Source organism: Bactrocera tryoni, chromosome 5, assembly GCF_016617805.1.
Source record: "Bactrocera tryoni isolate S06 chromosome 5, CSIRO_BtryS06_freeze2, whole genome shotgun sequence".
Classification (NCBI taxonomy): Eukaryota; Metazoa; Arthropoda; class Insecta; order Diptera; family Tephritidae; genus Bactrocera; species Bactrocera tryoni.
Genome location: NC_052503.1, coordinates 14,207,465 through 14,220,879, shown reverse-complemented (window position 1 = coordinate 14,220,879; position 13,415 = coordinate 14,207,465). Strand labels below are relative to the sequence as shown.

General features: G+C 40.4%; 2 protein-coding genes across 3 annotated transcripts; one reads left to right on the top strand and one right to left on the bottom strand.

The window, feature by feature from the left end:
• Window positions 1–2,790: 2,790 nt before the first annotated feature.
• On the bottom strand, window positions 2,791–10,367 carry LOC120776952 (mediator of RNA polymerase II transcription subunit 14). 2 transcript variants are annotated; one of them, XM_040108042.1, is made up of 16 exons: window positions 10,353–10,367; window positions 9,865–10,204; window positions 9,612–9,744; window positions 9,235–9,534; window positions 9,041–9,173; window positions 8,471–8,974; window positions 8,188–8,395; window positions 7,869–8,028; window positions 7,545–7,803; window positions 7,198–7,463; window positions 6,809–7,127; window positions 5,331–5,635; window positions 5,060–5,251; window positions 3,757–4,998; window positions 3,417–3,686; window positions 2,791–3,347 (listed from the first exon to the last, which is right to left on the bottom strand). In XM_040108042.1, exons 2-16 carry the CDS (start codon window positions 10,029–10,031, stop codon window positions 3,204–3,206), a joined length of 4,602 nt encoding a protein of 1,533 aa, XP_039963976.1. In that variant the 5' UTR covers window positions 10,032–10,204; window positions 10,353–10,367; the 3' UTR covers window positions 2,791–3,203. The 2 variants fall into 2 exon arrangements, with proteins under 2 accessions (XP_039963976.1, XP_039963975.1); XM_040108041.1 differs by lacking the exon at window positions 10,353–10,367 and having other exon boundaries at window positions 9,865–10,277.
• Window positions 10,368–10,805: 438 nt separating this feature from the next.
• On the top strand, window positions 10,806–13,247 carry LOC120778445 (phosphatidylserine lipase ABHD16A). Its single transcript, XM_040110235.1, has 10 exons — window positions 10,806–11,016; window positions 11,088–11,141; window positions 11,266–11,576; window positions 11,632–11,792; window positions 11,851–12,006; window positions 12,095–12,357; window positions 12,415–12,596; window positions 12,670–12,812; window positions 12,909–13,033; window positions 13,097–13,247. Exons 1-10 carry the CDS (start codon window positions 10,957–10,959, stop codon window positions 13,205–13,207), a joined length of 1,566 nt encoding a protein of 521 aa, XP_039966169.1. The 5' UTR covers window positions 10,806–10,956; the 3' UTR covers window positions 13,208–13,247.
• The last annotated feature ends 168 nt before the right edge of the window (window positions 13,248–13,415 follow it).

The following is a 13,415-nucleotide window of genomic DNA, read 5'->3' as shown; positions in this document are numbered from 1 at the left end:
GAACACAATCATAAATATGTATGTACTTATAACAAAAATTCATTTACCATATGCTAAGGGAAAACTCATTATTTTGCAATTATAATTGAATACAGTCTAAATACATATATAATAATAATATGTATATTAAATACTGTTATGAGAACTACTATGTATGTATGTATGTAAAATAGAAAATCATAAAACAATAAAAATAGCTTTATATACGATTATTCAAGGCAGGCTGTTCCTCTGAACAGAGTATATTACATTTGTTGTTGTTGTTGTACGGATACCTAATCCCCGTTAGGATGGTAAGGATTAGATAAGTTGTCATCGACGTCATTGAAAGGTAGACCCAGGAAACGTAAAGTTTCGACGGGGTCGAACCAAAGGGAGGAGGGTGTCAGATGAGTAAGGTTACAAGGCATGCAAAGAGGTGGCTAGAGTCATGCGAGGACTCATTGCACGCTTGCATATATTTGATATCTCAGGATCTGTTCTGGATAAGTAGAAGTTTAACCTGCTACAGTATCCAGAACGAAGCTGCGCTGGGGTCACTCTCGTTTCTCAAGCTCTTCGTTTGCAAAGGCAGGTAGTTTGACTCCAAGTACGGTCAGTTTAGATGTTATTGGCTCCACTGTGAATGGCTGTCGGAGTCCGGAGTGCAGTGTTTGCAACTTACTCGTCTGCGTTTCATTGTATCCAGGCAACCATATTGGCGCGCCATAGTTAAGGACCGATCGACCGACGTTTATTTGGCCTTTCCCCATGTGCTGCCGACTAACGACTTAAGAGTTTTGTTGTTGCTCTGTACTTTGACGATAACCGTGATCGTATGAGGAGTGAAGAAGCACAGACTGTCGAAAGTCACACCTAAAATTTTAGGGTTATTAACAGTCGGAATCTTAACGCCATCGACTGCAATACAAGTATTAAGGTCAAGTCTGCATTCCTTCGTCCAGTTTGTGAATATGGTCGCTGTCTATTTAGGAGGGGAGAGGGTTAAATACGAGGTGATTAAAGTTTCCTCTGGTGACTGCGGGAGTTTCGACGGGGAGAGGACACCACCCTGCGGAACTCATTGTATAACGCTACGCGGATCGTCCTCTCGCAAGATGGTTTCTGGTTAAGGCCATACACTTTTCGTCTTTGCGTTTATGACGCTAAATACTGTGGTGGTACTGTGCACTTTTCGGAAGCCATACATGTGGTTTGCTAGGCTCAGGTGGGGTGTTAAAGTCGGAATTGCAAGGCCTCAAGTGTCTTCACTGGAGTGAGGAGAGTTATAGGACGATATGCAGGTTTCAATACTGGGACCACTCTTCCGATTTTCCACACATCATGTATTTGAAGAGTGATCAGCGACAAGTTGATGACCTTGGTGAGATAGCTTACGCCCGTCGAGCCTAGATGCTTTAGTATCAGCATGATAATTCCATCAGGGCCAATGGATTTTGATGATTTTGCTTTGTTAATTTTATTGTAAAATCCGAGTTTGTCGCGGGTGTGCATAGGTGATCCTGGGAGTAAGAGAGTGGCGTGTAGATGGTGGTGGTTGCAGCTGTAGAACCCGCAAGGGCGGTTGTCGCACTGTGGTGTTGGTTTGCGACGCCACTGTTAGATGTTGCGGAGGTAGACACCTGCGGCATGGGGCAACATACGACACACTCCACTCACGTGTGGTGCACAGGCCGGAGCACGTTGGGAGGTGCACTAGCCATTACAAGTGTTGCACTTGACTGATGTAACATTCCCACGTATGACGGTCTGACACACTCTGGTGGAGGGGTGGGGCAGTGCGCGAACTAGCTGCAGATGGCATAGCTGTAGAGGCCAATGTCGCAGTAGTGCGTTGGTTGCATGGGGCCACGTAACTCGTGGTTCATTCTCTATGTGTCTTAAGGCCTGAGCAGATCTTAAGATAACTCCATTCATTACATGTATTAGACATACCCGAGATGGAGTTTGGATGGACCGTTTTAGCGCTCACGCAGCAGAAGAAATCCTCCGGGCCCGTTGTTACGAAGCAACCCTGCTGCAAGGCGTTGCTCCAGTGATGACAAACTTAAACTAAGACTTGCCGACCTAAACGAGGTCAGATATCCGAAGTAACAGCCCTTGGCCAGATAAAATCCGGGTCAATTTCGGTAACGTAGATCCGGCTGTTGTGGGAATCGTGTTAAGTTTGTCTTGACAAAAAGTCGTCAAGAAATTTGGCATGGCTTATTAGCCAAGGCAACGCTATAATATCCGAAATTGTCCAGATCGGAGCATTAAAACATATTGGTATTTAGCTGCCATTCAAATCAAAATCAAAATAATGATGTCAATAAAAGAGCTTAATTCGACTTATAGCTTCGATGCAGCGGTAACGACCCCATCCTGGTTTCGTCACGGAAACGGTACTACTTGTCTAGTGTAATCAACTCCAAAAAAAACTCTTGCGGGGAAAACTGCTCTGAAACGGCTTGACCGATCGGCCTGAAGTTTTCATACGATCTTTTTATACATATTTTTCAGATAATTATCGAAGTAAAAATATTTTTCGGAATAATTTCGAGGCATAGCCGAAACTATAATTAGCCGTCTCATCAAATTTTTGATAGGCTCAAACCGTTTTGTCGATAGTTTAAAAATCTTAGACCAACTTACCTCTTAAGGTATTTGATTATTGTGTATAACACTATTATCTAACCTCAAATTTAACTAAAAAATAACCGAATTGATGGATATTTGTCTAGTGAAATATTTAAATAATTTAAAACTTAGTTTTTTTGTGTATTTCTTTAATAATACAATATGATTTTTATTTAGCACTTTATTTTGGTGTATGAAGAGAAAAACTGCAGTTATTTGCGGTAATTATAATCTATTCAGCATTCTTAATAAATAGTATTTTTCGTCAAATCATTTATATAACTAATTTCCAAACATTTATATATATATATAAGTATATGCATCTTAATCTTTGCAACTGCTATGTATAAATTTTGTCATTGTTCGACGATTTCCAACACAGTCATCCCTCAAAATATGTCCAAAATATAAAAGAAAAACAACAAATGTTCTGAAGTTAGTCGGAGTTGAAGGCCGGTTAATTTGTGTCCCATCAGTTTGTGTAGCAAATAATGCGCGTTGCGTGTGCGCTTTGCTTTTTAGTCGCCGCCAGCACTGCCAGCACAGTTGTTATTCTTGTTTACCGTGCGGCGTTTGCGCCTTCATCACTGCGGACCTTGATTTTGCGCCATTTGCGGGTAACCAGGACCGACTGGCGATGGGCCCATCTGACCCATTTGCTGCATCGGCGAGTGCATCATCGGATTTGGACTGGAACCCACCACTTGGCCGACCGGTGGTCCAATATTCTAGCGCAGAAAGATACAAAGAAATTAGTATAAGTTTGAATATTTCGCAATTTGCAGCTAGATACTCACCTGATTTGGCGGCGGCACATCGTTTGGCAGCTGCAGATTGGTTAGCAAATCCAAAACTGCTGGAAAGAGCGAGCACTGACCATGTTGAACGCTGAATTCGGTGAAGCGGCGCAACAATGCGCTGGCGGCATTCATGGCCGGTGACTGCACCTGTTCTCGCCGCTCTACCAACTGTGTAATATTCGAAGTTAGATCGTAAACCATTGGCAGCAGCAACGTGGGGCTATCCTTCCACTCTTTGCCCTTGTATGGTATGCGTGTGATTTGCAACTGGAAGCCAAACAAATCAACAATCATGCAATTACGAAATGAATTTAAAGCAAAAAACAACAATACTTACGAAAAAGAGAATCTTTAACTTGCAGATATAGATGCCCGGCGTACCTATTGGTATGATCGCCGCCGACGGTGGCACGCGCATGCAGAATTGCAAGGCCCACTTCAGTTGATCGCCCATTACCTCCGGCTTGAGGTCGAGGCGCATTATTTGCACAAAGTCCTTGAGCACTTGGCCCGGACAGCTCAGCACGCGACAGAAGGCAGTCATAGCGTTCGGCCGATATGGTGGCGCCACCACGCGCAAATCGAAGAACTGCTCCAGCACTAACAAATCATCGGCGCTCAGCTGGAATGGTTGCTTGCCGTCCGGTGTGGGTGGTGTCGGCAAATGCTGTGCCTTCAAATGCAACGACTCCATATGCATTTGGTTTAGCATCACCTGGAATTGCAGGCCGTCCACCTTGAAGAGCACCATGCCGGGCTCATTGGAATTGAGTGGCGTAATCGATTCGTCACCTTGAATGTGCCGTTGCAGCATGCGACGCATGAATACACAACCCAAAAAGCGTTCCAATGGACTAATTTCCGAACCAGTGATATCTTTGTTGGGATGCGGACTGGGCCGACATAGCGTCTCCAATGCTTCATGCGTGAGTACCGTGGGCACCGCGCCGGCCCACGAACGATTCGAGGGCACACGTGACATAGCCGAAGAGGTGCCTGTGTTGCCGCCAGAGCTGCCACTTGGTTTATGCTCCGGACTTTGACCCGGACGTGGTGATGGCCGCGGCATGCTTGGCGAACCGGGCCAATTTGTGTTTGCCGGCGACATGGCGGTAAACGGTGAGTCCTGATGGCCCTGCATATACAACGTATTCGGACCGGGGCTATGGGCCATATGTGGGCTTGGTTGGGGATTTAGTGGTGATGATGGCATAAGACCGCCGGGTGAAGGATGTGGCATGTGGTGTGCGGGTGGTGAGGTTAAATTGAAATTCGGATGATTTGGATTGTTACCACCGCCAGCGTTGGCGGATGGATGTGGACTCGCTGGCGTGTGTGGATTTGAGCTGGATGGTGGAGTATGTGGTGCGGGAAAACGCAAACCGCTATCACGTGGTGACTGTGGACCACGCATGCCACCACTTGTAAAAGGTGATGAACCACCGGCGCCAGCGCCAGACACACTGCCAGGACCGCAGTAGTTGTCCTCCATACCTAAAGGTGAGGGTGGATTGTCATCCTCACTTTGTGAACGACCACGGTAAACGGCATTTTCATCGACATGTTTCAAGAGGAAACCCTACAAATTTAAATATGCATTTTTAGAAATGTTTCACGTAATAAACCGTTAATGGACTCACTTTCAACCCTTGTATTGGTGTGAACTCATCTATTAAATTACGATCGAAGCGCGAGTATGCGCCATCGCGAATCGATACTAAGCGGCCATTGCGCATGCGTATCTCCAGGCAGTAAATAGCTTGATATGTCAAACGTATGAGACACGGCGACTGCGGTAGTATGCAAAACGACAGGATAGGTACTTGCGGCCGCTGTGTATATGAAATGAAATATATATATAATATATACGTATATGTATATACGTATAAGTAATCGTAAAAAAATACATACCGGTATGCCCAGGAGTGGTATGATGGGCAGCTTGGAAATCGAACTCAGCGGAGTGTATGTTTCATGCAGTATTTGCACGATTTGCGTAAGATTATGCTGACGATTCAAGTGCGAGGCTAACTGGTCGCGCATCATAGAATGTGCGTTCACCGCTGATATGCCGCCAACGTATATCAAACGGAAACCATTCGTTTGTGCGCACCAAGAAATATTGCAAGTGACTTCCTTCTTAGGTCCGTAGCCCAGCAGAACATTCATGTAATTGTACGACTTTACGCTAACCATATCGGCGAGATTCAGACGTTCTAGAAGGAAAAGTAAATAATTAATTTGATAAAAATTCACGAATGGAATTCTTGTAACATAAGAGGTATGAACAGATATTTATGTTGATTTCGGTCTAACAGTTTGTATGGCAGTTATGTTGTTGTTGTTGTTATAGCAGCAGAATTATGCCGAGTTGCCTGCCCTGGCCGGATAAAAATCTGGGTCCGTCTCGGTTAAGTTGACCAGACTGTCGTGGGAACAGTAGCTATATGCTATAGTGGTCCGATCTGAACAATTTGTTCGGAGATCCCAGCCGGAACTGGATACATATTTGATATATCGGGGTCTATTCTGGATAGGTAGGAGTTTAACCTGCTACAATATCCAGAACGAAGCTGCGGATCACTCGCGTTTCTCGCGGCAACTCGAGCTCTTCATCTGCGATGGGTGGTGATTGGACCCCGAGTACACCATTCACTGGAAGGGAGTCGGTGAAGGTGTTGATGGCTCCACTGTGAATGGCGGTCAGTGCTTGTTGGAAGTTTGGTCGGCATATTGTCTGATATCGATTTCTGCGAGAACATCCCAGCCGGAACTGTTTGGAGAGGAGTTCATTATGCTCCTTAACTGGAAGCATACGGGCCTCACTATGTACATAGGTGTTCGAGAGGAGATATCAAGAGGCATCCGGTTGTAGTCCGGAGTGCGCTGCTAGTTTGCGTTTCACCGTACCCAGGCGACCACATTGGTGCGGCATAGTTTAGGACAGGCCGGACGATTGCCATGTATGTTACCAAAAACGTTTCTTTGTCTTTTCCTCATGGCACTGTACTTTGGCAATAATCGCGGTCATGTGAAGAGTGAAGGAGCATAGGCTGTCGAGTGTCACATCTAAAATCTTAGGGTTATTAACAGTCGAAATATCGACTGCAATATAAAGGTCAAGTGTGTACTCCTTCGTTTAGTTTGTTTATGGTCGCTGTGGATTTAGTTGGGAAAAATGTTAGGTTTCGTGCAGCGAACAAGCGCAAAAGGGCAGGCAGATAGCCGTTTACATTTCATCGGTCAATTTGTGACAGGTATGTATATCCCATGGTGGTCCGATATACGCGATTCCGACGAATGAGCAGCTTTTAGGGATCAGTATCTCAGATACTAAAAGACTACTACACATACATATATACAAATGAAAAGACAGTATAATTACTTACTATTTTTCACATGCTCGGCGAAACTAAAAACCAATGTGTAAAGGTAGACAATCTTCGACCAGTCGCGCAATAAATCATCAACGGTCTTCACGAAATCATGATTTGCCTGTTCGTACGTCAAATAAACTGTGCGACGATTGCCTTGCTCTTTTTGATGGGTGCTCTGTAGGGGTGTGCTGTAAAATACGAACTCGACACCCCAATTGCGCATTTGGTTGGATTTGTTCATTTGCGAACGTATGGATATCGAGAGCAAGCGCTTCAATAGATCGTTGATGATCGGTTTCTCGAGAACTGGCAATGACGAACTGGTGGGATTCTGTAGAAAAAAAAATATATATTGTAACTAAGTACACATACCGAGTATAAAATGATGTGCTCAAAAATACCTTTTGATCTTGTGGCTGCTGACCCGGCATGGGGAGCGCAAGTATCTTCAGCACCAGTGACGCTGCATTCGCCTCTACTTGCAGGCCGCTATGTGGTATTTCGCGACGTGATAACTCCTGTGCTAAATTCAAAAACGGTATCTTTTCATCGCACATGGCAATGACATGCGCCAATTCGGGTATAAAGTAAGCTGGATAAATGGTTTTTTGTTGCTTGGCTGGCGGGCCGATTTCGCTGTTTGCCTTGCGCTTATGTGGTGGCAATTCTATGCGTGGACGATGGAAATGGACAAAGCCAATGAATATAAAATAAATATATGGACTTAAAAGCGGAAATTAATAACTACCATCGACATCGGTTCCAGGTCCGTGTGTGGCCACGAAGGTGTCAAATTCTATTAGACGCAATAATTTTGTATAAACCTTAGGCACCTCTGCGCTAACAGTGGGTGGATGTGGCGGTGGATTGGAACTGGAAACCAAACGTGTATTTTGTGCTTCCTCAGTTGTCACGTCGGTCTCAGTGGTCTGATATGCGACAAAGCCTAAATGAAAAGTGTATTCCATTTCGTTCGGCGTGTTGGATTTCTCCTTTAATTCCACGACCTAAAAATAAACAAAAATATAGTGTAATTTGGTTGCTGTTTCGGTATGAATATACAGTCACTTGCAATTATAACATTAGGATGCCGATGCAGTTTAACATAAATTTTATGTCGGCCTGGTTGCATGAGCGGATTATCGGGCAGCGAAAGAAAAGGTAATGTTTCTGTGGTAGCTGCCGGTAAATGTTGCAAGGTTTTTTCGCAACGACGATGAGTTATCCAAAATCTGCAAAAAAGAATAGCAGTGATGAAGTTTACATTATTACATGTGTACTATATACTTATGTATATACATAAATATGAATAAAGTGAATCATATGTATATATACATATGTATATGAATGAAATCATTTCGACGAAAACGTGTTTGAATTGAAATTTTTACCTCAACTCAGACATGATTTGCTGTAATTTACTTCTATCGCCATTCAAGCAAGCTTGCATTTCCGGCATGATGGGGCAGTCTAAATGCTTTGGCACGTGACATCTTAGCATGCCGGTGTGTGTGTCAATAGTTATATGCACTTGTTCAGCACGCAAACACGGCGTCAGCACTGGCACGGTCAATATAGCGGGCGTTCCTTGTAAATTGACTACCAAAATACGAAATTATTATAAATATATTTTTATTTTATAAAGATTACACAATTTTATGCAATTACACTCACAGTCGACATCTTTCAAAAATGACTGGAACTCCAATTTTAGATCATTGAGTCGTGAAACGGAACGTATATACACTGTATACACAATTAAACGCTCCATGGAAAGGTGATCGGAACGTACTGCACGATCCGCTACCTCAGCCGACTCCTTTGCGCCCAATGAGGGTACGTGTACAACAGCAAGTGGTCGTCCGATTTCATTAGGATCCGATTGTACGGTTAAACGATAGCCCAACTCAGATTTCGAGTCCTTACTGGTAAGTTCTCGCCAATAGGACACTGTTATTTTTACGCCAGGTACGTACTCCTCTACATTAATATTGTCATCTAAACGTTCGTAACTCAGCCGCAGTGTTTGTGTGTAAAGTACTTCTAATTGCAGCGATTGACAAAAATAGTGCAGACAATTGTAAACCTCGCTAAGTGCATTTGGATTTTCTACCAAGCGTGCTTGAATAAGTTGATGAATATAATTTACTTGTAACTGGTGCACCAAAGCTTTGCCATCTAAGAAATAATTAAATTAAACAATTTGTATATGAATGATAAAAAATTATGAAAAATTCGTTATACCGCCAGTTTCTTTGTCCTCAACAAGTATGTCGATATCCAAAAGTCGCCATGGTACATTGTTGCCATCCCCCATGACAGTTAGAGAAACATTAAACTCGTGCTTTACTTCAAAGGTCACACGTCCATTTTTGATCTAATACAAATAATTTTTGCACATATAAAAAAATTGCTTTCGGTTTTTTATTGGTATTTACCTTAAATTCTCTCATTTGCGGTAACAACTTGCCGGTAACTAGCCGATGTTGTATTACTTGATTTAATCTTAAAAGCGTTTGTTTCTTTTCAGCTGGAGTTATGGGATCTGGTGGCACAATGCGTTCGCGTATGCACGTAGGAAGGCGGTTATATGTACCTGTTGTAAGTACCTCAACAGCTGCAGGAATATGAAAATTTGGCAGGCGAGCACGTATTAGTGTCTCACGAGACATGCGGGCCAACATATCAGCAGTTTCAATAAAAAGCATATTTTGTTTGTCCAGGAAGCTCATGATATTCTGTCAATATGAAAAAAGATTCAATATACACATATATAAATATAGAATTTGAATTAAAACGAATTTTTTATACTTACCGCCGATTTATCTACTTTAGAAACTGAATTCGCCCATTTGACCAAAGAAATAAGACGTATAAATAGCTGCCGCGTTCGTGCGGAAAAATTGTAAATTTCGATTTTTCGCTCCATGTCCGTTTTTCGCGGAAGCCTACAAACCACAAATGTTTATATATTTAGATATCATATATATATAAGATATAAAATATATATAAGATATAAATAGGAAGACGAAAATAAGTAAATATAACTCATAATAAAATTTACTTACAGTTCAGCAAGTACAGTGAGATCATGATAAGTTCTTTGTATAATAAAATCAATTAGTACTGCAAGTGAAATTGTGTTCATACGTGGACCGCCCTCCTGACCGGAGGGTAGATAACCAGCCATCGGACCTTGAAATTTTCCCTCCAAGGGCTGGGGCGCCGGTGCCATATTGTAGTTGAAACAATGTGCACAATTTTAGAATTGGCACTTTTCTTTATTACACTATTCACTTAAGAAATATTTGTATTTGTGAACTGAAATAAATTATAGTATATATGTTATGTAGTATGCATCATTAACTTTCCAAATGAATGATTTGGTTTCCTTTTGTCGGTACTTTACTAAAAAATATATATAAACATTCAATGCACTCAATATTCAAGAGAAATTCAATAAAGCTTTATTGTTATTTTTTTAGTTTATGTTTAACTGAGCTGATTAATTATGTGCATTTTATTATAATCACTTCCTAACTAATCATTTTTTTACAATATAATCACAGAAAATAATTGAAAATATTTTCACAAGACGCGACGAAAAATTAATACGAGGCACGCTGAAATGTCATTTTGCTACCTGTCAAAAAATGCACTTATTGTTGCCGGACTTTTAATTATAATATACGTATGAGTTAGATCGTGTTCACAAACGCCAACTTTTGTGGCAGCAACTCCTACGTTTGCGACCTGGAGCCTGAAACTCTAGAACACCTCTGCAGATGCAGGATAAAAGCTAATGTTTCCAAATAAGATCACATCGCCTCAATAACACCAAGAAATATATGGGAGTTTATAAATATGGTAGATATGGCTAAGTTAGTTCTTCGAATATAAGCATACACTCAAAAGGGCCTTTATAGATTCAACTTTACCCGCAAAATTTGGTTAAACTACAATAAACTTTATTGGCAACACTGATTTTACCAGCTGGATTTGTTATAAAATTTTTGGTTTGTCATTTGCGACACAAATTAGGAAATACTATCTTTCTAATTTTGTTGTTTTGAGTTCATTGTAGTCATTTTGATTGACTAATTGTGCATAATTAAATCGCAGTGTTTAAAAGTGAACTCTGACCTTACATAGTTGCAGCAATGGGTTTTTTTAGTTACGTGTTTGGACCCAAATTATATCAGGAGTATGGCTTGGATAAGGTAAATATATTTATACATACAGAAATCTATCTATAGTTTTCTAAAACACGTAAACATAATCTGATTTTTAGAAACTTTATGAGCCTGGTGGCTTGGAGCGCTTTGGTGATCAAATAATATCTACGGTAAGTTTTCTCAGGGATGTATTAATGTAATGTGTCTTGAGACACACATATTTTACACAATTTAACTAGTGGCTATATATGTATGATGTTTACATTTATATATTAATGATTTTTTCAATTGCAGCTGTCTTTAATGTGGAATATTAGTTATTACACTTCACCGTTTATAGTGACTTTCTTGTATAAAAGAGGCTATTTGGTCGCAGATTCAATTTCGTCTTTCGCCAAATTCACTACCAGTATTGGTATTATTGTTGTTATAACGTTGTGTATCCGTGGTTTCGGCCGTACACAGTCCAAATCATATGTAAAAATGATGAGGGCAATTGAAATGTCCAAGCTATCTTCCGATGAAGAAACAAAGCGTGCTCTTCGAAAGTTTGATTTTGATTTCAGTTCATGGCAGGTAGACTTCGATGCACGAAGTGTGCAAGGGTGAGAGAACCGTGATTGAAATTTAGAAACAAAATAATTCTAACATTCATTTCAGAGATGACAAGAAAAGACAATTGATATCTGCCAGTAGCCGCGACAGCCGTCAATTGAGATTTGCTAATTTACCTTGCAAACTTGCAGCTTATTTTGCCATTCACACTTTTGGAATTAGAATGATTTATCCTGGATACATAAAAATATTACAAAATTATTTAAGTAAGTATTATTTTACAAAAAAGTACGATTGATAAACATATATTTTCTCTATTTGCAGATAGTTTTTTGATAGAAGGACGAGCAAAATTGGTTGAGGAGCACAATGCTGTGAGATACAAAGTAAAAACCGTTGATTACAATGAGATCGATAGTATTTTTGTAGACAACCGTCAAAACAGCCTAAATGGCAAAACCCTTGTAATTTGTTCCGAAGGTTTGTTTTTTACCTTTTTAAATTTTGTATAAAAGTTTAAAGCTCATTGCTAATAATACTCTTGATTCGTTTACTTGAAATATTAAAGGAAATGCCGCTTACTATGAAATCGGTATAATGAGTACACCACTCTCGCTAAAATATTCTGTATTGGGATGGAATCATCCCGGTTTTGCCGGTAGCACTGGTGCACCGTATCCCGAACAAGACAAAAACGGCATTGATGCTGTTGTGCAATTAGCAATTCATCGTCTTGGCTTCGCTGTTGAGGACATCATTTTGTATGGTTGGAGCATCGGTGGTGTGAGCACGTTGTGGGCATCAAATCTATATCCCGACGTGAAAGGAGTGGTACGCATTATGTAATAATATAGTCATTTGGTGAAATTCATGTCTTTATATATGTAGATTTTGGACGCAACTTTCGATGATATATTGTATCTGGCTCAATCGCGAATGCCTGAGAGCTTATCGGGTATTGTCAGACTTGCTATACGAGAATATTGCAATTTAAATAATGTGGAATCTATACAAAATTATAACGGACCAATATCTCTAATACGTCGCACTGAGGACGAAATTATTTCAGAGTGAGTTGATTTTTGCTGATACCATTCAGTTGCAGTTTACTATAATATATTAATTACTTTTTTAATTATATAGGGATAATCGAATTGAAACAAATCGTGGCAACTACTTAGTTCTAACTCTTCTAAAGTATCGTTATCCGTTCATATTTAAAACGAGTCAGTTAACACGGATGAAGAAACTCCTATCACGCCCTGTGGATCCGAAGAACTTTCCAAGTAATGTATTCTACTAATATATTGTATTTATGCATACTGTTTTTGTTCTCGAAAGGAATTCTTATATCAATAATATGCAATCATTGCAAATTTTAGTAAACAATGACGATCTCTGCATGTCACGTCTCATAACGTATGCTTCCGATCAAGGTAAATCATTTCCAATGCCAATTGGTGAGGATTACACAGAGGAAACACGCGACGAAATGGCCGATTTCTTAGTGAGTATTTCAAAATATTATTATTTTCTAAATAGTATTAATTCTTGCAATTTTTTGTTGCAGCTGAGGAAGCATTTCCGTGACTACAAATCTACACATTGCACCCCATTACCCAAAGATTACTTCGACATTCCTTGGGACATTCCCATTGAAAACGGTTTTGTTTTTACTTAATTTACTTTAAGAATATTGCCATGACAGACGATGAGCAAAATCATTAATTGTACACAAAGCCGAAAAGTACTAAATATCATTACAATTGCTAGTCGGTAGACATGTTTTGGTTTTGTATACGATAAGTATGAAGGCATTTAGTTTTTACTTTATCAATATTATTTCTAATAAACATGTTTTATTTTTTGGAGCGCTGTCATAAATTTTA

Coding starts and splice junctions, on each gene's coding strand:
- LOC120778445 (XM_040110235.1), top strand. CDS start 10,957: ATGGGTTTTTTTAGTTACGTGTTTGGACCCAAATTATATCAGGAGTAT. Junction 11,577..11,631: donor GATGCACGAAGTGTGCAAGG/GTGAGAGAACCG, acceptor CATTCATTTCAG/AGATGACAAGAAAAGACAAT. Junction 12,813..12,908: donor GGATCCGAAGAACTTTCCAA/GTAATGTATTCT, acceptor TGCAAATTTTAG/TAAACAATGACGATCTCTGC.
- LOC120776952 (XM_040108042.1), bottom strand. CDS start 10,031: ATGGCACCGGCGCCCCAGCCCTTGGAGGGAAAATTTCAAGGTCCGATG. Junction 7,804..7,868: donor GGCATCCTAATGTTATAATT/GCAAGTGACTGT, acceptor GTTTATTTTTAG/GTCGTGGAATTAAAGGAGAA. Junction 3,348..3,416: donor ATGTGCCGCCGCCAAATCAG/GTGAGTATCTAG, acceptor TTTCTGCGCTAG/AATATTGGACCACCGGTCGG.